The following is a 22,721-nucleotide window of genomic DNA, read 5'->3' on the forward strand; positions in this document are numbered from 1 at the left end:
GCAAATGCTGACCTTGCTCAACCACTGCCAGCACTACATCTACACTACAACTCCCTCTCCATCTGTTGTTGCTGCAACTGCAACATCTACAACTGAAAGGCATCCTAAATACTTAATCAACTATGATCAGTATAATGCATCTGTCACCTGAGTCTTTGACTGCTGCTAGTATCTGCGCTACTGCTGACTCTGCGTTGTGCCAACTGCACTGCTGCCAACTTTGCACTGTGCTCCCTAGCATCTGACTACTACTAGTCTCTCAACTGTCACTCTGGCATCTGACTGCATCAACTACCACTAATCCATCGTGCTACTGAATACTGTGGGCCCCCATAGCAAGGTAATGATCCATGAGGTGGACTTCCTCAAGGATCCCGCCCATCTGTAGTGCTCTAAGGCTACAACACCAAGTCATCCCACTTCACTCCTGGGGGTATGTAGGCAAACATGGTGAAGTCTTCCTCCAGCCTGGAGGAAAGCCTATCAATCTCTGTTGATTCTGCTTGTTGGTCCTGGTTCTCTTCCTTGTCCTTCTTCTTCAGAGGACACTAGGTATTGTAGTGACCGAGCTCACCACATCTGAAGCACTTGACCTTCGACAGGGCCTTCTTCTTCTTTCTCTACTCATGTTGTCCCTGATTGGGACCCTTAGATGCGAGGGCCACATTCTCCTCCTCCTTCACCTACTTCAGTCCGCTGCTACTGCCACTAATGCAACTCTTTAGAAGAGCTCGCCTCAACTCCTTCTGCTGCAAATCAGACCACATCCTGTCACAACTTGGCAGGGCATCTCTTCCGAAAATACTTTGGACAAACACCTGCCACTGCTTGGAGACACTATTTAGTGCCAATTGCACTAGCTCTGTGGGTTTAGGCACTACCCCAACAACTGACAACTGGTCTCAGACCTTCTGAGTGCTGGTGAGGAAGGGGTCTATGCTTTCCCCCTTCTGCATCCTGATGCATCTTAGCTTCTCTTCTAAGTACATCTTCCACTGCTCGGAAGTGCCATGGCACAACGTGGAAAGAGTCTCCCACATCTCTTGGAAGTCCTTTTGCCAGCTATGTGTGCAACAATGTGATTCCAGATCTCGCCTAGGATCAACCTCTTCGCCCCACCATCTCCTCTCTGTACTCCTTCAGCTAATCTGAATATATCGGGATAACTACCAATACGTCTATAAATGTCTTCAGGCAATATTCATCTAGAAGGAAGGACATCCTTGCCTTCCAGATGACATAGTTGGAAGCACCATCCAACCTGTTCTGATCTCGAAGCCTAGCAGTGGCCATCTCAACAAATGTCAAAAATATCCTCTTCCCTTCTGCTTAGTTGTTGCTAGGAGATTCGCACTCCCTTCTGGAGTGAGAAACTCTACTCACAACAACTATTGATCTGCAAGGGAAAACGAACTTCTTGAGACTAGAAGTTCCCTGAGGAAAATTGTCCTTCAATGTGTGCTTTTCTTCCACCCGACGCTAGCTCTGCTCTAGCAAACTATTGCAAAAATACTGCATCCAGCTAGAGATCTGCTCTGCGAAAATACTAGGTTGCTCCCTCTGCCTCTAGAATCCCTCATGTTGGAATTTCTAAGTTTAACACGTTAGAAATTCTTCCTGTACTACCTGGTTTATTTCTTCCTACTTGTTTAATTATTTAACAAGTCATTTACCATGTAAATACTGAAAATAAACACAATTATAGTATCAACATCTATAGATCATCAACTGAAAGAAAACATGCACACAAGTGACACCGTTATTTTTGGACCAATGTCCCCGGAAAAACCCAATGCAAGAAAATCGGTGTAGCTATTTAGAGGGTTTTATTATTATGCAGTTTTCAAAATACAATAGGGTGCCAGAAATGGCTCACCCAACAAAGAATTCCCTTGGTAGTAGTACCTCTCCTCGAAGACAGATATTCTGACTGATTAATCTCTAGATGAACGATCCCACAACAACAATTGCAGCTTCCACTGCTCCGCGTCACTTTGATAGGGACTGCGTCACCCTACCCGGGTCACCAACTCCCAATCTGTCCCACGAAATCCTCCCAACGCTGCCTCTTGGCCCTCCGTCAGCTCTGCTAGACTTTGCATCAGCCCTTAGACCCTTTGTGTCACCCATGCTGGCCTCTCCTGGCTCTGCACAACCCCTATCTGCCTCTGCGTAGCACCCAACTGCCTCTGCGTCAACCTCTCCGGGCTCCACGTCGTCTCTCTAGTACCAACTCTGCCTCTCTGCTATGTATTCACTGCCCCTCACTGCAACTGATCACTCACTCAATTTCCTCAGCAAACCCTGCCCCAGAAAATCGAATTCTTGATATCTCTTGGTGTATTCTCCAACTAACCCTCAAGCCTCCTTTTATACCTTTCTCGTTGGTCCATCAACGACCGTGTTATGTAAAAATTTAGTTAATTTCAGGTTTATTATTTAATTTAGGTTTAGTTAGGCGAAAGGGCACGATCATAAGATCATGCCCTTTCCTAAAGGGTGTCCATGGCAGTATTTAAGCCAGGAAACCCCATTGTAAAAGACATCATCTGTCTATTCTTTTATTAATAAATTATTTCTATATATATTTCTGTTATCCCGAAGTTTTTACACTTCATCTGTTATATAATATATATTATAAATTTTATAACATATAACTTTAATTTTAATTTAATTATAAGTTTTATATATATATATATATATATATATATATATATAAAAGTTAATTTAATTAATTAAAATTATTTTAATTAATTAAAAAGTTATATATATATATATATATGTTAATTTAATTATTAAAAGTTATATGTATAAAATTTATTTTAGATAAAAAAAAAAGAGGGAAAACCCTTAAACTGGCAGATAAATACACGCCCCCGCAAACCCGCTCAATGTCGACAATGACAATGGCGGATTTCCAGAAAAGGTTGTTGGATGCAGAGCATAGGATAAATAACAACCACGACGAGGTCAGTAAAAGATTAAATGAAGTCGAGAGCAAGCTGGGGGAGCAAGCGGATAAAATCAAAAATCTTGAAGATACGACAAATCGAATAGAGATAAAGATGGAAAGTCAACATGTCCAAACAGAAGTAAACTTCAAAGAGGTCTTAACAATGCTAAAAGTTCTGTGTAAAAGGTCGAATTGTACGCCCGAACAACTACTGAAAGAAGGTGAAGAGAATCAAGAACACGTCTCGTCGGATTCAACTAAGTCCACAGAGTCTCATGACAAGGTTGAATCCCCAAAAAAATCAGCGACACCCCACCAAGAAGCAAGTAACACAGTCTTTACAAACAAGCAACTCTGGGATAACTTTACCAATCAACACCCTTTTTTCGCTCAACCAGTGGCAACATACCAGCGAAGGGCAAAGGTCGAGATGCCTAAATTCGATGGAAACGAAAAAAACAATGTTGCATGGATAAATAAAGCAGAAGAATACTTTGAGATATATGACATCACTGACGATGACGAAAAGCTCAGACATGCATCCATGAAAATGGAGGGAGAAGCGTATAACTGGTATATGTGGTGGAAAAAGACAACACATGTCATTAGTTGGAGGAAATTTAAAGATGCATTCTTCAAAAGATTCCAAGGTGTAAAGGAAGAAGAGTTCTTTTCCAAACTCATCAAACTACGACAAAAAGGGAGTGTCGATGAATACACTCAAGAATGGGAGACCTTAGTAACACGAGTACCTGGGTTATCCGAATCTCGTCTAATTCAGACATACATCTCGGGACTCAAAACCCATTTACAAGCAGAACTTGAGATGCATGATATTACATCTATAGAAGAAGCAAGACGAAAAGCAAAAACAGCCGAAAAGAAATCCGAACCAATATTTTGGTCAACAGTGGAAAAAGCTTATGCAAGACGAAGGATACCCCAGTATGTGGACTCAAATAATACAAGATATGTTCCACCACATCGTCGTGAAGATGAAAAATCTAATGTGGAAATGCAAAGGATAAAAGAGGGTAAATGTAAACGCTGTGGTGAGAAGTGGGACCCCAAACATAGATGTGCTAAAGGAAAAGAACCAAAGAACCTATATAATTGTGAAGCAACCAATGATTCAAACAGTGAAGATTATGACGTAGAAGACACAGAAGACGCTCCAGAATTTTCACCAGAACTAGATGATGGAAGTATTCCACAAGTATCATTATCAGCTATGACAGGTATATCACAACCTCAGACTTTAAAGTTAAAAGGACACATAAAGAAGAACAACGTAGTGGTTCTCGTCGACTCTGGAAGTACACACAATTTTTTAGATACAACTGTGGCAAAGAGACTCAATATATTTTCATTTCCCTTACCAAACATGAAAGTGATGATAGCTAACGGTAAGAAGATTGAAAAGGTGGGAAAATGCCATAAGGTTAAATTACAGATTCAAGACTTCAGTTTAGAGTCTCCGTTTTTCACAATACTGTTAGGAGGAGTAGATGTAGTCTTAGGTATCCAATGGCTACGAACTTTAGGTACTTATGCCGCCAACCATCAAGTACAGTTTATAAAATTCAAATGGGGAGGTCAGAAGTACAAACTACATGGATTCCAAGCACCAGAAAATCATGTTGTATCATCATCTCAGATGATGAAGCTGAGTCGAAGAAGAGCACCTGCTTATGCAATACAATGTCACCAATTAGAAATGTTATCTACAAATATGACCAGAGAAGAATCACCAGAGATTCAAGACCTACCTATGAAGATGCCGCCTAATACAGAAATTGAGCGTAGAACAGAAGTTAAAACAGAGTCAAACCCCATCAACATCAAGCCATACCGATATCCACATCTCCAAAAAGCGGGAATTGAGAGATTAATCCAAGATCTTTTAAAGTGTGTGACTTTGATCATCTTGGAGTATCTGATCAAGTGGAAGGACTTACCCGAAGAAGACGCTTTCTGGGAGAATGAATCATTCTTCAACAACATCCGTCGTTACATATGCTTTGAGGACAAAGCATTCTTTCGAGAGGAAGGCAATGTTATGTAAAAATTTAGTTAATTTCAGGTTTATTATTTAATTTAGGTTTAGTTAGGCGAAAGGGCACGATCATAAGATCATGCCCTTTCCTAAAGGGTGTCCATGGCAGTATTTAAGCCAGGAAACCCCATTGTAAAAGACATCATCTGTCTATTCTTTTATTAATAAATTATTTCTATATATATTTCTGTTATCCCGAAGTTTTTACACTTCAGACCGAGATTAAATCTCTAATCAATGGCTAAGATTAGATTTGGCTTGATCCATGACTTTTGGACCCTTCTAACCCAGTTTTATATTAATACCCATTAATATTTTATTTTTCCTAAGTTTAGACTTAGGAACTCCATTAAAAATATTAATTATTTTAATATCTCCCAAACCGGTTAGAATCTGCCCAAACCATTTCTAGGTCTCGGAGATCTCATGTGCTTTAGCCTCTCCGCCAATTTTCATGGCTAGAGCACATCCGATGCTACCCCGAATCTACATTGCACAAATGTAACCTACATTAGAGTTGTACAGTGGTTGGTGGGCAATATGGCCAGACATCAACAGTGTGACAGGAGATGATGTAGAGACAAGGCAATGCTACAAGCGGCAGTAGCACTAGAACACATTCCTCGCTAAAAGGGAGTGTTAGTTTATGTAGCATCAATGGTGCTCTAGCCACGAAATTTTGTGGAGAGGCTAAAATACAGAAGATCTCCAAAACTGAGAAATCGTTTCTGGAAATTCCCCCTAGAAATGACTTAATTAGGTTATTAGTCTGTTTTTAAATATTTCCTAAGTCTAAACTTAGGGAATATGACTAACTAGTCATAATTAATAAAGTCAAGGTGTGAATGTTCTAGAAACTCACACAAATTGACTTCAAGTTAATCCTAGCCATCGATTAAGATTTAATCTTGGTCGTTGGAGTTCCAACAGAGGATTATAAGAAGAAGTTGATGGGCACTTTAAGAATACACTTGAGAGGTTCGATTTCATGAGCAGATCGATTTCCAGAGTAGCAGCAGTCAGTTGCCGGAGAGAGAGCCAGTAAGATCGAAGCAGTGAGTGAGGGGCAGGGACAGTGAGTCAGAAGAATGATTTTCCAGCTCTGGGGAGGTAGCAGCAAGTGAGTCGAATTGTCCCAGAGAGGCAACACTGAGGGATTGCATAGTGCTTCAGTCAAGCAGATCGATTTGGAGAGGAGGAAATTCTTTCTCAATTCCAGAGGCTGAGAAGGAGTCCCAAAGGGCCGGAGAGACGATTTTCTCAGCATCCAGAGATAGAACGACTTCATCTGAGCCCAGTTCGAAGCAAGCCATCCAACCAGCTATGCAGAGCAGCACAAAGGCTGACACAGTGCTCCAGGAGGCTGAGTTTTTGATAGGGAAAGTTCAGCCAGAGATTTCCTGTGGGAGAAGGGTAATTCCTTTCAGTATTTTACTCAGATTTTCTTGTTGTTTGGATAGCTAGTTAGGCATCCATAGATGTACTCAAATTTCACTGCTGCATAATATAATAAAACCTTCACTGCTTCACCGGTTTTCCCAAGTTGGGTTTTTCTGGGCACATTGGTCCAAAAATAACTGTGTAAATTTATGTGTGTGTGCTAGCATTTCTTCCAGCGTTTATTATCCGCAGTTTTATTTGTGTAGGTTGCAGTGTGAGTTATTCAATATTTGTTGTAGGAAAGAATAAATAAATTGTTAAATTTAATTAACAATTAGGAGGATAATTTCCAGTTGCTACAATAGGATTCGAGTTTTCGAATTTTCACATAGCCAAATGATAGAATAAGAAGCATAGGAATGTATATTGAAAGTGACTCTTGATAAGGTTCACATGCATTGAATCTTGAAACATGCTTAGTATAAAAGATGTTTTAAAGGAAGAATTTGACTTACTTAAATAAAGGATTAAAACTTTCTCTAGAATATGTAAAATAATGATTAGCATCCAATATAATCTTCAGAAGAGAAGTTTTAACTTGGTAATCAAATTTGATCCTTGGGCACTCTGATGCATGAAGGAAGATTCATATGGAGAATGACCATGAGGATGTTGGTACTCAATTGAGAAGGTCATCATGATGAGGTAAGTCTATTTTTATTTATTATTCGTTATCTGGTTAACATGTTATTTTGCTACCTGGAAGGATGTTGCGGGAATACATGATGACAGTTGAGGCAAGTTCAATTGTATGGAAGGAATATATGAAGAATGTTGAGGAAAGCTCAATATCTGATACCTAGCAATTGTGAAGTCAAGATATACTCATCTTGGGATTGAAGGTAGCAGTGTAAGAAGATAACTTGAAGGTCAACAAGGGAGATCAATTTCACATAGAAGTTATGGAAAGGCTCAATATAAGGCCTTCATTAACAATGACAAGATGAAGGTGAAGAGCAAGAAAGGATGACCTGGATCCTATCACAATATTGAAGAGTAAAGTGGGCTCCATGATACCTCGAAATGAAGCAAGCTCGATGCAAGAGATGCAAAAGAAAGAGGAAGCCATGTAGCTATGAAAGATCAAATAGCAGACACTCTTTTGAAGACAAGTTATAAGGCTTGTGGTGGTGACTTCCTAGTTTGAAAGGAAGTTAGGAATCTCCTCTAGTTTTGAGAGGGAGCAAAGGAGTCTCCTCAAATAGGAGCAAGGATATATTCTCTAATCAAAAGGAGAATAGGGATGTCCTCTCTGGTTGAGAGGGAGTAATGATTAACATCACTTGTGCATTCTCTTCTTCAGGTGATGAAGAAAGAATGGTGAAGGATTGGATAAGTATCGGTGGTTTCCTTGAGGATGGACATTCCAAGAAAGGAAAGGTACTGAAACTCTTTGAGGATAGGACAAGTATCCAAGATAAGAGTGGTCGAAGAAGACTGATATTCTTTGAGGAATCAAGAATGGAGATCTAAGATAAGAATAGTACTAAAAGGGCATACCTTATGAACATCTGGATGGGGTATGTGCCTTGTAGAGGTAGTGTGGTATCACACATAAAGCCTCCCAGCATAATGCTCCTGAATGAAGTGGAGCTTGTCTAGGTAGGCCTCAGAGATAGTGCTAGTCATAAGGATGACGTTTACAGTTGGCTCATCAATCCGACTCTTCTTATGATAACTCCTCAGTTTGACAATGATGTGTACTAGTTGTACAATTATGAATATCTCCATAGTTAAGAGGAAGTGTTGAAGAATGTAACTAGTTTCTGTCTTCATAATTGTTGTTGTACTCATTTCAATATGTATCCCATCTAACAAACAAGAAAAGAAAAGAAAAAGTTATTATTTCAAAAGCATGGTTTTCATGCTCATTATTGATGGTCTTCTAGGTAAAAGCATGTTCTTCATGCTTCTAGGGTTTGTTAAGTCTTAGAATTTTTTGTCACGAGTCAAAGGAGTCAACGTGATGTTTATATGACCCTTCCAGGCAAAAATGTAATTGGAAAAAGAAATATTTAGTCTAGAAAGTCTTGGAAACTGCAAAAGTACAAGTTGGCCTTAAGGAGGGAATTTGACCCCTTAAGAAGGCTATATAAAACAACAATTTGACATCATTTGTGACTCACTCACCAAGAAGTTCGATCTCTCAAGAAATAATTAAATCTGTAACTGGGATGCTAGAAGAAGGAAGAGGAAACGTCTAGAAGGCAAGAAAAATCCGAGGAAGCGAAATTTCTTTTTTTAGGCTCTATCTCTCTCATGCGTGCAAAGGATTAGGGTTTCTGCAGCCTTTTGGGACGGCCAAAATTGTAGGTTCAAGTTGCAGGAGGACGAAGTGCAGTATCTTGTAGCTGGAAGGAAGAATACTCTATTCTGACATCGTTGACCCTAGGAAGAGTTGTCTTTCTCTAGGAAGGTCTCAGGAGGAAGTTTGATTAGGGTTTCTGTAGCAATTGCAAGACTGAAATTACAGAGTTGAAGTTGCAAGACAAGTTGCAGTATTGAAGCTGGCATGTTGAAATTGCAAGACAAGATGCAGTATTGAAGTTTTTTGGTGTAGAATCAAGAGAACTTGTTGAAGGGTTGAATACTTATTGGAGGACTTGGTCTAGGGATTGGGTCTTTGTATCTCATTGAAACAGATTCTATAAGAAGAGAAGAGTTTTTTGGGTTTTCACCTTGGACGATTTTTTGCCCTGGTTGAAAGCCTAATATCTGTGTCCTTTGTTGTTGCAATTTTTCGCAAAAAGAAAAATGCACTTAAATTAAGCATCCTTAAAGAAAGACTCATCATTGATATATTTAAATATGAACCTAGCCATACTACAATTCTTAAAATCTACAATATTGACTTACCACAGGAGATGAAAAGCCATATCTTGCCATGCATACATCATTTCGCATCTTCTCCATATAACTGAATGTCATCTACAAAATTAGCAACAATTCCAACATGTTAAACTCTAATATGGTGTCTACAAATAGAATAATGAACAACTTATCTAATTTAGATTTGAAACCAAATTCACAATTCATTACCACAATAGGTGATCTATTGTTATTTCCTAATAATATAAAGCTAAACATAAAAATATGCAGATGGATTCAACAATTTCAATCTCAAGCACAAAAAATACAACTTCATCACCAAACTCTCTTCAAAAAGCCTTGAAGGCCAATAAATTATATTAAACAATGAGAGGTACATATTAAGAAATTTCGTTGACATCGTGTCATCAAAAATATCATCAAGGGTCTGAAAAAGAAAAATATCATAACTGTCAGGGAAAAATTGCAAGATATCAACAAAATTATATATATATAATAAACAAAACACACACACACACACAAAATGAGCAAAACAATAGATAAAAAAAGTAAACAGTGAACCTCAAGTCTGTGTGTACAAGTCCACTTAAAGAAGGACAACATCACCTGTGTACAAAAGTTGAAGAAGTGGTCCAAGCCAAACTCACAAGAGGATACATTTGATAGGTCAAGCAACTAGAGTGCATGGGCTTCCAACTTCAACCTTATTAGAGCTGCTCCAAGGAAGTACTATTGTCATTCATGAAACATTTGACTTAAAGAATATCAATGTTGACCAAGATAGAGCAGGGATCAACTCATCTCTTCTTTGTCATCCCAAACCACTAAAGATGATCCATGAGGATTCCCAAAATCAATCCAAATTGATGGTTTCAAATGCCAATAAAAAGGTCTCCATGTTGAAGAGCTCGTTAAGAGCTTTCCAATGCAATTCGAATGCATTCAAATGGACACCATATGCAAAAGTTATGGCCTTTGGAAGTTGATGGAAAACATGGGTGACAGACAGGGATGACAAGTGACACACAAGACAGTGACATAGCATGATGACAAGGTAGCATGTGGCACGGCAAGGTTGACATGGCCCAATGGAATGATGCCACCGTGACACCACATGGACCAATCAAAGGCTGCCACGTCGACCCTCTATAAATTCTATGTGGACTAAAAACATGGCAGGTCAAAATTGTATTGCAAAATTATACCAATGGCAAGATTTGAACCATTAGCCTAGTTTGCACAAGTGTTGCAACTTATCACTAGGGCAAGATGCGTGCCATGTTAAATTGGTGAATGATTTTATTATTTGTGTCATTTATTGCAAATGAAATCCCACAAAATATGCATCTGTTAGATTTCTTGAACCTAGATCAGATTTAATGTTCGATAAAATTTCTTAGAACAAAAATAAAACTAATTTCTTCAGATCTGAAAATTTATAACAAAATATACTCTGGGTTCCTCCCTCAGTTAAGCAAAATAGAAATAAAACAAGAAACCAAACACATAAAAATTATTTGACACAATGTTTACCTTGGAAATCCCAAAGTGGGGAAAGCCAACAAACTTGGGCTCTTTATTCAGTCATAGTTCTAAAACCAGGCCTGTCCAAATCGGATTCAGCCTGGTAGACCGAGCCAGAACCTTGCCCGAGTCGGCTCGGTCAAAAAACTGGTAGTCGAACACCAACTCAGCCGATTCGATAATGAACTGGTCAACTCAACCGAGCCCGTCTTAAACTGGTCGAGCTAGTCCGCAAGAAAAAAAGGCGGCAACTTAGACTTCAAAATGAGTTTTTTTGTTTTTTTTCTTAATGTCTCTACCCCTCTCCCAAGCCCATAAAAGTGACCCAACCCCCTCACATTTCCTCGCAACTATCTCATTGCATTTATGTGAGCATTTGTGAGGAGTTTGTGAAGAGTTGCAGTTGGTTTTTGGAACAACAGTGAGGAGGTTCTTGGGCAATCATTGGAGCGGCATTGAGGAGTTGGTTTTTGGAGTAGAATTGAGGAGGATAGAGGTACTCCTTTTTCACTTGTCAAATCTTCCCTTGTTTTTTTATTTTTTTGGCGAATCTGGAAATTGAAAAGAATAATTTTTCTAGAAGAAATGAACATTGAAGAGTTGTTTTTTTTCTTTTCATTTTCAGACTTTTGTCCTTTCATTTCCAATTCCAAATATCAGAAAATGGCTCCTAGAATGAAAGATGTTGCTTGGGCATATGTTCAGATGATTGATAATCAAATGTATTGCAAATTTTGTCATAAAAGAATTAGAGGTTGAGGGGGCATTCACATGCTAAAAAAACACTTGCCTGGTATTAGAGGCCAAATTGTCCCATGTGCCGCACCGACGGAACAGAATGGGGAAATCAAGGAGTTGCTAGAAAAAATTGAGAAGTTTGAGGTAGAAAAATCTAGGCAAAAAGAAATAGAGGCTGAAATAGGGATGAAGATTATAAAACACATGATCGCTGCCAACCCCAATTTTGATTATGAGGGCTCCTCATCTATCCTTGCACTAATGCACACAACCTCTTTCACTATGTTCCTCCCTCTTTGGAGTCTATTCAAGAAAAGGGTAAGGGTAAAATTAAACAGAAGGGTGATATCAAAAGTTATTTCATAGTCACACCCTCCTCTCCCTCTGATAGTACACATGGTCCTCAAGCTAATAGATGTCAAATCTATTGATTTGTGTAGCTTGGGAGGTACTCCAAGCCCTAGGGTTTAGGGTTTGGAGGGAAAAGCGCCACAAGGATCACTTGTGGGCTTGGAACCCAAGGATGGGGCTTTGCACCCAATTGTGTTTGGGCCAATTCCAAGAGCAAATTTCTACATGTGATGGCATGAGATGATAGAGGGTGGAAAGACGAATCTAACGCTTCGAGAATCACTGAATTCCGAGTTGTAGAAGTGGAGACATGAATTTTTGAAGTTATATGGTAGGATTGCAATGTGAATGTCAAGGTCGGCCTAAGGAGTTTTAGGTATATGACAGGTTGGCAGCCCCTAAATTATAACGTTGGAGGAGCCCTTGTATTGGATATAAATACAAGGTGAAGACAAAGCATTTGAGCATCCATTTGTGCAACGTTGCCTCTAGGAAAAGGACTCGGTGGAGAGGAGTATCTCTAGCCCTAGCCGCAACAAAGGAAGAGACAAGACAATGAGGTATTGGAGGACTGTTTTAGGGTCAAAACAGGTCCGAGAGTGTTGTCTCAAGGACCGAGGTGGATGGCTGCAAGGCGAGTTCATGAAGAGCAGAACGTTGTTGATCCGAGGTTGTTTGGGCACCGTTTTTGGAGGCAGTTTGCTACAGTAGGGTTGTTGTGCTAGGCCGCAGGCCATAGCACACAGTTGGGCTTGCGTAAGGGTTGTCAAGGGTTGACACATGCCCTAAGGAAGCATTGTGGCAAGTGAGGAGGTCTACTAAGGTGTGTCACAACCATTAAAGGGATTGTTTGTTGATTGTTGGGTGGATTTAGGGTTGTAGCAGGTGCCCTAACCAGGACTGTCACAAACAGATAAGTGTAAACATATGTGCAGTAGTGTTTGGGTGGAGCATTGGGTCATGCATTGACTAGATTGGATCAGTTTGACTCGCAGCCTGTGGGAGCCAATTTGGAGGCTTGTTTGAGTGACCATAAACCTTCATCAGTGTAGATTCCGCAGTGATTGGATTGGGTGCCATTGATCTGATTGGAGGACAGTGTGTTGGCTACCCAAAGTAGCCCTAGAGAAGCATACAAGAAGGACATAGTTTGGTGCGTGATTGGGTGAAGTTTGTAGCCTTAAGAGTAGCTCCTTGATGGACGAAAGAGACTACTAGAAGGCAAATTGGAGCTCGAGAATTAGCCTACCCAGAGAGAAAATTGGATCAGCCCGTGTAAATGCAGCGGAAGTGACTTGCAGTAGCGTTAGGTGGCATCCCTCCTGGAGTCTCGATGTGTAGTGGCCTTGATGGACTAAGGCACTACTAGTGAGCAGTACGGAAGCGAAGGACAGCAGGACAAGATACGACATAGAAGCTGCAACGAAGCTTGTCATTATATCTTGTATACCATAGACTATTGTATTATTCAAAATTGGTCTAATATAATGAAGATTGGGTTGTATATTATTGTACAATATTTGTTAAAAATTGTGTACATGTGATTTACTATTTTATATTTCCCGTTGTGCAAAGTAGTTATTATTGAAATTCTTGGTTTGGTAGCATCAGACGTTTTAAGATTCTAACCTAGACCCAAGGTCATGGAAATTCAACAAAATCCAACCTACTTTAGATGACCATTGGAAGAAAGAATTGCGAGAAATTGTTTGTGATTACATAGCTAGATGGCGATATGACGCTCATATCCCCTTCCATGTTTCCCGTTCACTATATTATGAACCTATTTTGATGCCATATTTGTTGTTGGTAAGGACTTCAAAGGCCTTACTATGCATGAATTAAGGGGATCTCTTTTGCAAAAAGAGGATATGTCCATTGATGAATATTTGAAAGATTTCAAAAGCTCATGGGTGAAAGCAGAGTGTACCATCATGTCAGATGGATAGATTGATCAAAGGAACCTGTTGACCTCTACTGGTCAACTACCCATGCAGTACATCCCCCTTTTCTTGGCAAAAAGGGGCAGCACCTGATCAGCATGTCCGTGCCATCCTGCCATCATCAGCAACTTGATCTTTTTGATTGTAAACCCAGTCTGCATGTATTGATTGTAAATAATCTTAGCAGTCATAAGTCATGTATGTAATTTGCCTAGGTGGACCTAACTTTCTGATGATAATCTACGTCTCGGAAGGTTTTTCGTCTCACCGATCCACGGATCGGCAGAGTTTTCCTTCAAACCTGACCCCAAAGCCGGGATTGATTTTGTCATTAGAACTTTAGGAGAATCCTAGTGTGTTGATCTGCTAGATTATAGTTGTGTCGCAGAACTGGGTGATTTGTGAGGGTCTGTATTAAGTGAGTTTGTCCCCTTAAGATGTAAATTTGTAAAAGTCATCATGAATTGTGTCTTGAGGGTTGAAAATGTTTTAAATCCCCTCATGAGTCCTAAGTCCTAGGTCCTAGGTGATGTTTCCGAAGGCTTAGTTCGGTGATCGATAATAAAATGAATTAAAAAATTAAAAAATGAATAAAAATAATAAAATAATAATAAAAAAATTAAAAAATTGAGCAAAAAACCCTAACTAATAAAATAATAACTTTTTAAGTGAATGCATTTTTTAATAATAAATCGACGGATGAGATCAAGAGATGTCTTGATCCTCATCAACGGTCGAGATCATTTCAACATGGATCACTCGAACTAGCCGTTGGAGACATTTCCTTTAAGTAGGGTGCTAGGGGTCATTTTCAGATCATCTGATCTGTGAGTCTGTACTGAAAAAGCTCTCTTGTAATCTGATTTTCTGGTTAATAAAAAAGACTTTGGGGTCCAAATCTCGCCGGTGTTACTCTCTGGAATTGCAGTGAGATGTTTATTTTTCTGCATATTTCAGTTTTCAGCCATTAATAATAGCTTGTTTTCAGAGTATTGTGAGTACAGGTATCTTGCTCACTTGCTAGGGTTTGAATGTTGTAGGGTTTCTGGAATAATGGCAGGTATCTCCATTATTTCCTGAGATCTAGCAGCATTCTCTCTCTCTTTGCTGATGGTTGCTTGAGATGTGCAGGAAAACCTTTTAGTAGAGAATATTGGTGGGCGTTTGGGGAAGTTCTAGGCTGAACCAGCCGACTCCCACAGGCTTTTCTTTGCAGAGCCCAGCTGATTTTGGCCCTGGGTTAATCATTTAAAATTTATTTCCTGTTTTGCATGAGAGATTTTCTTTCTGTTCACAGCAGAATTCAAGTTTTCTGATATTTCGAAAGTATTACTGCTGTTATTGCTAAATCTGGCATTTCAGGGGCCACAATTTGTACATTAATCAGCTGTCTAGGGTTTTATTTTTTTTAATTTTTGATTTACACAGTTTTCATTAGGGTTTGGTTTTTTTTTTGGGTTTATGTACATATTATCATTTTTTTTTTTTGGTGATTTTGTCCATTGCAGATACAGGGTTATCATTGTGCTGTTCAGGGTTTTGCAGGCTCAGGCACTTCTGATCCGAAAGACTGTCCACAAAAATTTTTCGACATCTGATATCAGACATCATCAATCCCAGTGATAACTGACGATTTCGATTTCATTATAGCTTGGGGATATTTTTTTTTGGAAAAGGCCAGTCGATATCATCACCAAACGAATTTCGGAAAATCAGCAAGCGCCAACGTGAAAGGTTTCAGATGAACAAGAAGTTTCAGTGCATGATCGTATCCCGCCCACCTAAAAATCAATCTGCAGACCCATCTGCTATCAACTGTCCAAATACGCTTCAATCACCTACGTTCAGCATCAGGACAGAAAGTGATAATCGATTTCCGTTTTTTATCTTTCGATGCTGTGCATTCATTCGAAATGTACCTGCATTCCCACTTCAGCACTTTCGATTTCCACTAAAAAACGAATATATCTGTGGTCGATCTGCAATCTGCTGGCTGCACGCATCGAAAGGGCATATTTGGCTACGATTTTCAGTTAACGGCGAGGTCCCCTGTAATATCCGAGCCCAGTCAAGGTAATGCCTGCGTTTATACCTGCGTTTTTCTTTTATCAGCATCAGTAAGCCGCATTTCAGGGTTTCGATGCCATTTTTGTGGTAAGCGTTCGGTGTTTTATGAGCATATGCAGGTAAATCGAATTTGTATTGGAGTACTGGTGGTTATACACGCAGCTTTAGGGTTTAGTCATTTCGAATTGTTAGATTTTAATTATTTTTTGAAAGGATCATCAGCGTAGGTTAGTGTTGGTTCATTTTTCTTTAGGATTAGATTTAATTTATTTAAAACGTTTTGTATAGTTTCATTTTATAGATTTTATAGTTAGGTTTTAAGCTTAGTTTTTGTCATTTAGATTTTGATTTGATTTTTAGGTTAATTTAAAATTTGTATAGTTTAGTTTTATTTTTATGTTTTAGATTAATTTTTAAATTTCATTTTTATGGTTTAAAAAAAAAAAAAAAAAGATTTTATTTAGTTTTTTTTTTTTTAGACTTAGGTTTATTTTTGGTATAGTAAATTTTTTAGATTTTAGAATAGATTTTAATTTTATGTTCTAGATTTAATTTTAATTAGATTTTAAATAGATTTTAAATTTTTGTTTTATTTTGGTTTTTAAAATAAAATAAAAATACAAAAAATATTTCTTAAAGGGATTTTTAGGGTTTAGGTTTAGATTTAGAATTTTGCTTTTTAGTTTAAAAAAAAAAAAAAAAAATATTTGAAAAAATATAAAAAAAAATTGTGGAAAATTATTTTTGCCAGATTCAGTGGTTTTCATGTTATATTTTCGCGCTGAATTTTCAAGTCAAGATGCGAAGTTGATATCTGGTTAATGGTTTATGATTCGTGGTAGTTTAAAGCATTCATCTTTTTTAAATTTTCAGTTGCTGGATATCGTTTTGATCATTCTAAGAGCATTGTGATGACAAATGATTGCTGTTCACGGTTTATGTTTCTATGTCATCTAACAAGTAATCGTTCTAATAATAATCTCTTAAGGCACTGGTCTGCTAAATTAATTAAATCTTTTTAGTGCTTATCTTCATCGTATCTTGTGTCTCCCAACCAACTGGTCGACAGTTGGTCTCATCATCCCACAGGGACTACCCCCCTTAGCCGTGGGAGACAGGGTTAAACGGAGGGATCGGGGATCAGAGTGACAGCCCCCGGTCTGAGCGTTGTCGTGTCAATCCGCGCGACAACATTTTTTGGCGCCGTTGCCGGGGAACTTTGTTTTCTCGGCGTTTCAAACGACAATCATTCATCTTCTCATCTTTCTCATCTCTCAGTTGAGCTGGCAGATTCAATATTTTGGCATCTTTTCATCACATATCAGCAGCGCCTCTTGGGTTTGTTTCCTGTTTGGGTGGCGACTCCACTTTCTCATTTTTCCCAGACAAGAAGCTTTCCTCATATCTGCTTGTGGTTACTTTTTGGATCCTAGAATCAGATTCATTGTTCAAGTGGCGACTCCACTTCTCTCATCTCTTAATTCTCTTGAGCAGAAATCTCTTTCTATCATCCATTTGATCCCTTGTTGTTCATCATGGATTATTCATGTAAACCATGTCATTTTACTAATAATCTCCATGATCTTCCGAAAGAGGCCATTTCTAAATTATTTAAGTTCTCGGGTGATGATCCGGTCGCTGTTAGACATCATTTAAACATGTTTACTTGTGTAATGACCATATATTGTAGACTTCCTCAATATAATCATGAAGATTTCAAGATGCGTCTATTTGTCCATTCTTTAGAGGGTGATGCCTTGAATTGGTTTAATAACTTTCCTAATGATTTTTTCACTTCTTTACAAGACATTCTCAATGCTTTTAAAGATAGATATGATAGTCCAAACAGCTTGCCTTCTGCCCCTAAAATTGTGCAACAGAAAGAAAGAGTTCAAGATCAGAATGTGTCATCAACCGGAACTATTGCAGATCAAGTTCATGATAGTAAAAAATCAGGGATAAATGACAATGAAAAGGAAGAGCAAAAGCAAATAATACAAGATTTAATGATGCTGGTGAAAAATATGGAAAGCAACCAAACTAATCTTATCAATGATGTTAAAACTTTACGCACCCATCTGGAAAAACGTAATAAGGAGATTGAGGACACGCAAAGTCAACATGCTAAGGAAATTGAGGCCATGAAAACTAAACATGAAACAGAAATTGGAAACATGCAAGCGAATCATGAAGAAGAAATAAATTCCATGCAGCATTGCTTGATGAACATAAAGGAAGAAAATGTTAAAGTAATAAAAGACATGGAAGAACATCATGCCAGACAAATTAGTGCTATAAAGGTTGAACACTCTAGACAGATGGATGCCATTAGAATACAGGTTCAAAAGTTTCAGCAATTGGAAAATGAAAGAAACCAGATAACATCAATAGATCAGGAGCCTTCTCATTTGTTGCAACAAGCTCCATCTTATTATGAGGAGGTTATTAGTTCAGTTGAAAGATGGTTGATTGAAGATGGACTTAAGAGTGATAAAGATCAGATGCGGGTTGAAGAAAGACATATCACGCATACTTCATCTGATAGTTTTGAGACAAAAAGTTCCAGATCATCAGTAATTCATCCTGCCAGAAAGAAAAAGCGCAAGAGAAAGAAAATGAGAAGAAGATTTGACGCATCAGACGGCCGCGAGCAGCTTGATTTTCGGATAGGAAAAAGTCCCACCATATGCAAAATTGGACACGGCACATCCAACAAGCAGCCGACAGATTTGCCTGAAAGCAGGCAAATGCTCAGTATACACTATATTGAACACATCTGATGCCGTGGGGCATTTTTTGTATTGTATTTCTAACTCTACTCCTCGTCTTTTCAGCGTTTCATTTCTGTTTTAGGATTAGATTTACTTTTCATGTTATTAGATAGTTAATAAATGAAGAGCTTTTATGTGCTTAATGTATATGTTGATTCTTTGGATGGACGCTACTTATTTTTTATGTTTTATGGATGCAGATTCTGGATTCTCACATTCCTGCACGCAGCAACGTGTCCCCAAGTAGAGCCAGATGTTGACCTCTACTGGTCAACTACCCATGCAGTACATCCCCCTTTTCTTGGCAAAAAGGGGCAGCACCTGATCAGCATGTCCGTGCCATCCTGCCATCATCAGCAACTTGATCTTTTTGATTGTAAACCCAGTCTGCATGTATTGATTGTAAATAATCTTAGCAGACATGAGTCATGTATGTAATTTGCCTAGGTGGACCTAACTTTCTGATGATAATCTACGTCCCGGAAGGTTTTTCGTCTCACCGATCCACGGATCGGCAGAGTTTTCCTTCAAACCTGACCCCAAAGCCGGGATTGATTTTGTCATTAGAACTTTAGGAGAATCCTAGTGTGTTGATCTGCTAGATTATAGTTGTGTCGCAGAACTGGGTGATTTGTGAGGGTCTGTATTAAGTGAGTTTGTCCCCTTAAGATGTAAATTTGTAAAAGTCATCATGAAATGTGTCTTGAGGGTTGAAAATGTTTTAAATCCCCTCATGAGTCCTAAGTCCTAGGTCCTAGGTGATGTTTCCGAAGGCTTAGTTCGGTGATCCATAATAAAATGAATTAAAAAATTAAAAAATGAATAAAAATAATAAAATAATAATAAAAAAATTAAAAAATTGAGCAAAAAACCCTAACTAATAAAATAATAATTTTTTAAGTGAATGCATTTTTTAATAATAAATCGACGGATGAGATCAAGAGATGTCTTGATCCTCATCAACGGTCGAGATCATTTCAGCGTGGATCACTCGAACTAGCCGTTGGAGACATTTCCTTTAAGTAGGGTGCTAGGGGTCATTTTCAGATCATCTGATCTGTGAGTCTGTACTAAAAAAGCTCTCTTGTAATCTGATTTTCTGGTTAATAAAGAAGACTTTGGGGTCCAAATCTCGCCGGTGTTACTCTCTGGAATTGCTGTGAGATGTTTATTTTTCTGCATATTTCAGTTTTCAGTCGTTAATAATAGCTTGTTTTCAGAGTATTGTGAGTACAGGTATCTTGCTCACTTGCTAGGGTTTGAATGTTGTAGGGTTTCTGGAATAATGGCAGGTATCTCCATTATTTCCTGAGATCTAGCAGCATTCTCTGTCTCTTTGCTGATGGTTGCTTGAGATGTGCAGGAAAACCTTTTGGTAGAGAATATTGGTGGGCGTTTGGGGAAGTTCTAGGCTGAACCAGCCGACTCCCGCAGGCTTTTCTTTGCAGAGCCCAGCTGATTTTGGCCCTGGGTTAATCATTTAAAATTTATTTCCTGTTTTGCATGAGAGATTTTCTTTCTGTTCACAGCAGAATTCAAGTTTTCTGATATTTCGAAAGTATTACTGCTGTTATTGCTAAATCTGGCATTTCAGGGGCCATAATTTGTACATTAATCAGCTGTCTAGGGTTTTATTTTTTTTAATTTTTTGATTTACACAGTTTTCATTAGGGTTTGGTTTTTTTGGGTTTTATGTACATATTATCATTTTTTTGGGTGATTTTGTCCATTGCAGATACAGGGTTATCATTGTGTTGTTCAGGGTTTTGCAGGCTCAGGCACTTCTGATCCGAAAGACTGTCCACAAAAATTTTTCGACATCTGATATCAGACATCATCAATCCCAGTGATAACTGACGATTTCGATTTCATTATAGCTTGGGGATATTTTTTTTGGAAAAGGCCAGTCGATATCATCACCAAACGAATTTCGGAAAATCAGCAAGCGCCAACGTGAAAGGTTTCAGATGAACAAGAAGTTTCAATGCATGATCGTATCACCCGCCCACCTAAAAATCAATCTGCAGACCCATCTGCTATCAACTGTCCAAATACGCTTCAATCACCTACGTTCAGCATCAGGACAGAAAGTGATAATCGATTTCCGTTTTTGATTTTTCGATGCTGTGAATTCATTCGAAATGTACCTGCATTCCCACTTCAGCACTTTCGATTTCCACTAAAAAACGAATATATCTGTGGTCGATCTGCAATCTGCTGGCTGCACGCATCGAAAGGGCATATTTGGCTACGATTTTCAGTTAATGGCGAGGTCCCCTGTAATATCCGAGCCCAGTCAAGGTAATGCCTGCGTTTATACCTGCGTTTTTCTTTTATCAGCATCAGTAAGCCGCATCTCAGGGTTTCGATGCCATTTTTGTGGTAAGCGTTCGGTGTTTTATGAGCATATGCAGGTAAATCGAATTTGTATTGGAGTACTGGTGGTTATACACGCAGCTTTAGGGTTTAGTCATTTCGAATTGTTAGATTTTAATTATTTTTTGAAAGGATCATCAGCGTAGGTTAGTGTTGGTTCATTTTTCTTTAGGATTAGATTTAATTTATTTAAAACGTTTTGTATAGTTTCATTTTATAGATTTTATAGTTAGGTTTTAAGCTTAGTTTTTGTCATTTAGATTTTGATTTGATTTTTAGGTTAATTTAAAATTTGTATAGTTTAGTTTTATTTTTATGTTTTAGATTAATTTTTAAATTTCATTTTTATGGTTTAAAAAAAAAAAAAAAAAAAAAAATTATTTAGTTTTTTTTTTTTTTAGACTTAGGTTTATTTTTGGTATAGTAATTTTTTTAGATTTTAGAATAGATTTTAATTTTATGTTCTAGATTTAATTTTAATTAGATTTTAAATAGATTTTAAATTTTTGTTTTATTTTGGTTTTTAAAATAAAATAAAAATACAAAAAATATTTCTTAAAGGGATTTTTAGGGTTTAGGTTTAGATTTAGAATTTTGCTTTTTAGTTTAAAAAAAAAAAAAAAAAAATTTGAAAAAATATAAAAAAAATTTGTGGAAAATTATTTTTGCCAGATTCAGTGGTTTTCATGTTATATCTTTCGTGCTGAATTTTCAAGTCAAGATGTGAAGTTGATATCTGGTTAATGGTTTATGATTCGTGGTGGTTTAAAGCATTCATCTTTTTTAAATTTTCAGTTGCTGGATATCGTTTTGATCATTCTAAGAGCATTGTGATGACAAATGATTGCTGTTCACGGTTTATGTTTCTATGTCATCTAACAAGTAATCGTTCTAATAATAATCTCTTAAGGCACTGGTCTGCTAAATTAATTAAATCTTTTTAGTGCTTATCTTCATCGTATCTTGTGTCTCCCAACCAACTGGTCGACAGTTGGTCTCATCATCCCACAGGGACTACCCCCCTTAGCCGTGGGAGACAGGCTTAAACGGAGGGATCAGGGATCAGAGTGACAGCCCCCGGTCTGAGCGTTGTCGTGTCAATCCGCGCGACAACAGAACCATACCATTATAAATTTTCTTATCTTGTGCCCACAGGGAACCATGTTTCTAAAATCAGTTGATGCATCTAATAAGGTAAAAGATGCACACTTGCTGTTTCAGCTTTTGAATGAGGTTGTTGAAGAGGTAGGTCTGGTTAATGTTGTTCAGATCTTCACAGATAATGCCTCTAACTATGTTCTTGCTAGTAAAATGTTAGAGGAAAAACACAAAACCATCTTTTGGACCCCATGTGTTGCACATTGCATAGACCTCATGCTTGAGGATGTTGGTAAAATAGATTGGATCAAGAACACTATAGAGCATGCCAAAAGCATAACAAAGTATATCTACAATTACTAATGGATTTTGAGCCCGATGAGGGAAAATACAGGGGGCAAGGATCTTGTTAGGCTTATCATCACTAGATTTGCAACTCATTTTTTGCCATTGCAATCTATGCTTTCCAAACATAGAAACTTGTAGAGGATGTTTTCTAGCAACGAATGTAATGGATGCCAATGGGCTCATAAACAGAGTGGAAAAGATGTAAGAAAGAAAGCTAATGAAGACAT

At 38.1% G+C, this 22,721-nt stretch overlaps 1 protein-coding gene across 1 annotated transcript in view; it reads right to left on the minus strand.

Moving 5' to 3' along the window:
- LOC149157031 (protein PLASTID TRANSCRIPTIONALLY ACTIVE 14-like) overlaps positions 1 to 22,721 on the minus strand; it is a 297,084-nt gene that overhangs the window by 124,755 nt on the left and 149,608 nt on the right. Inside the window, exon 7 of the mRNA XM_089444948.1 lies at positions 9,306 to 9,377. Coding sequence (XP_089301074.1) covers positions 9,306 to 9,377 — 72 coding nt within the window. The remainder of the gene's footprint in view (positions 1 to 9,305; positions 9,378 to 22,721) is intronic.

Source organism: Pinus tabuliformis, chromosome 9 (assembly GCF_031772625.1).
Source record: "Pinus tabuliformis cultivar Carrire ecotype Pingquan chromosome 9, CPIR1, whole genome shotgun sequence".
NCBI classification, from domain to species: domain Eukaryota; kingdom Viridiplantae; phylum Streptophyta; class Pinopsida; order Pinales; family Pinaceae; genus Pinus; species Pinus tabuliformis.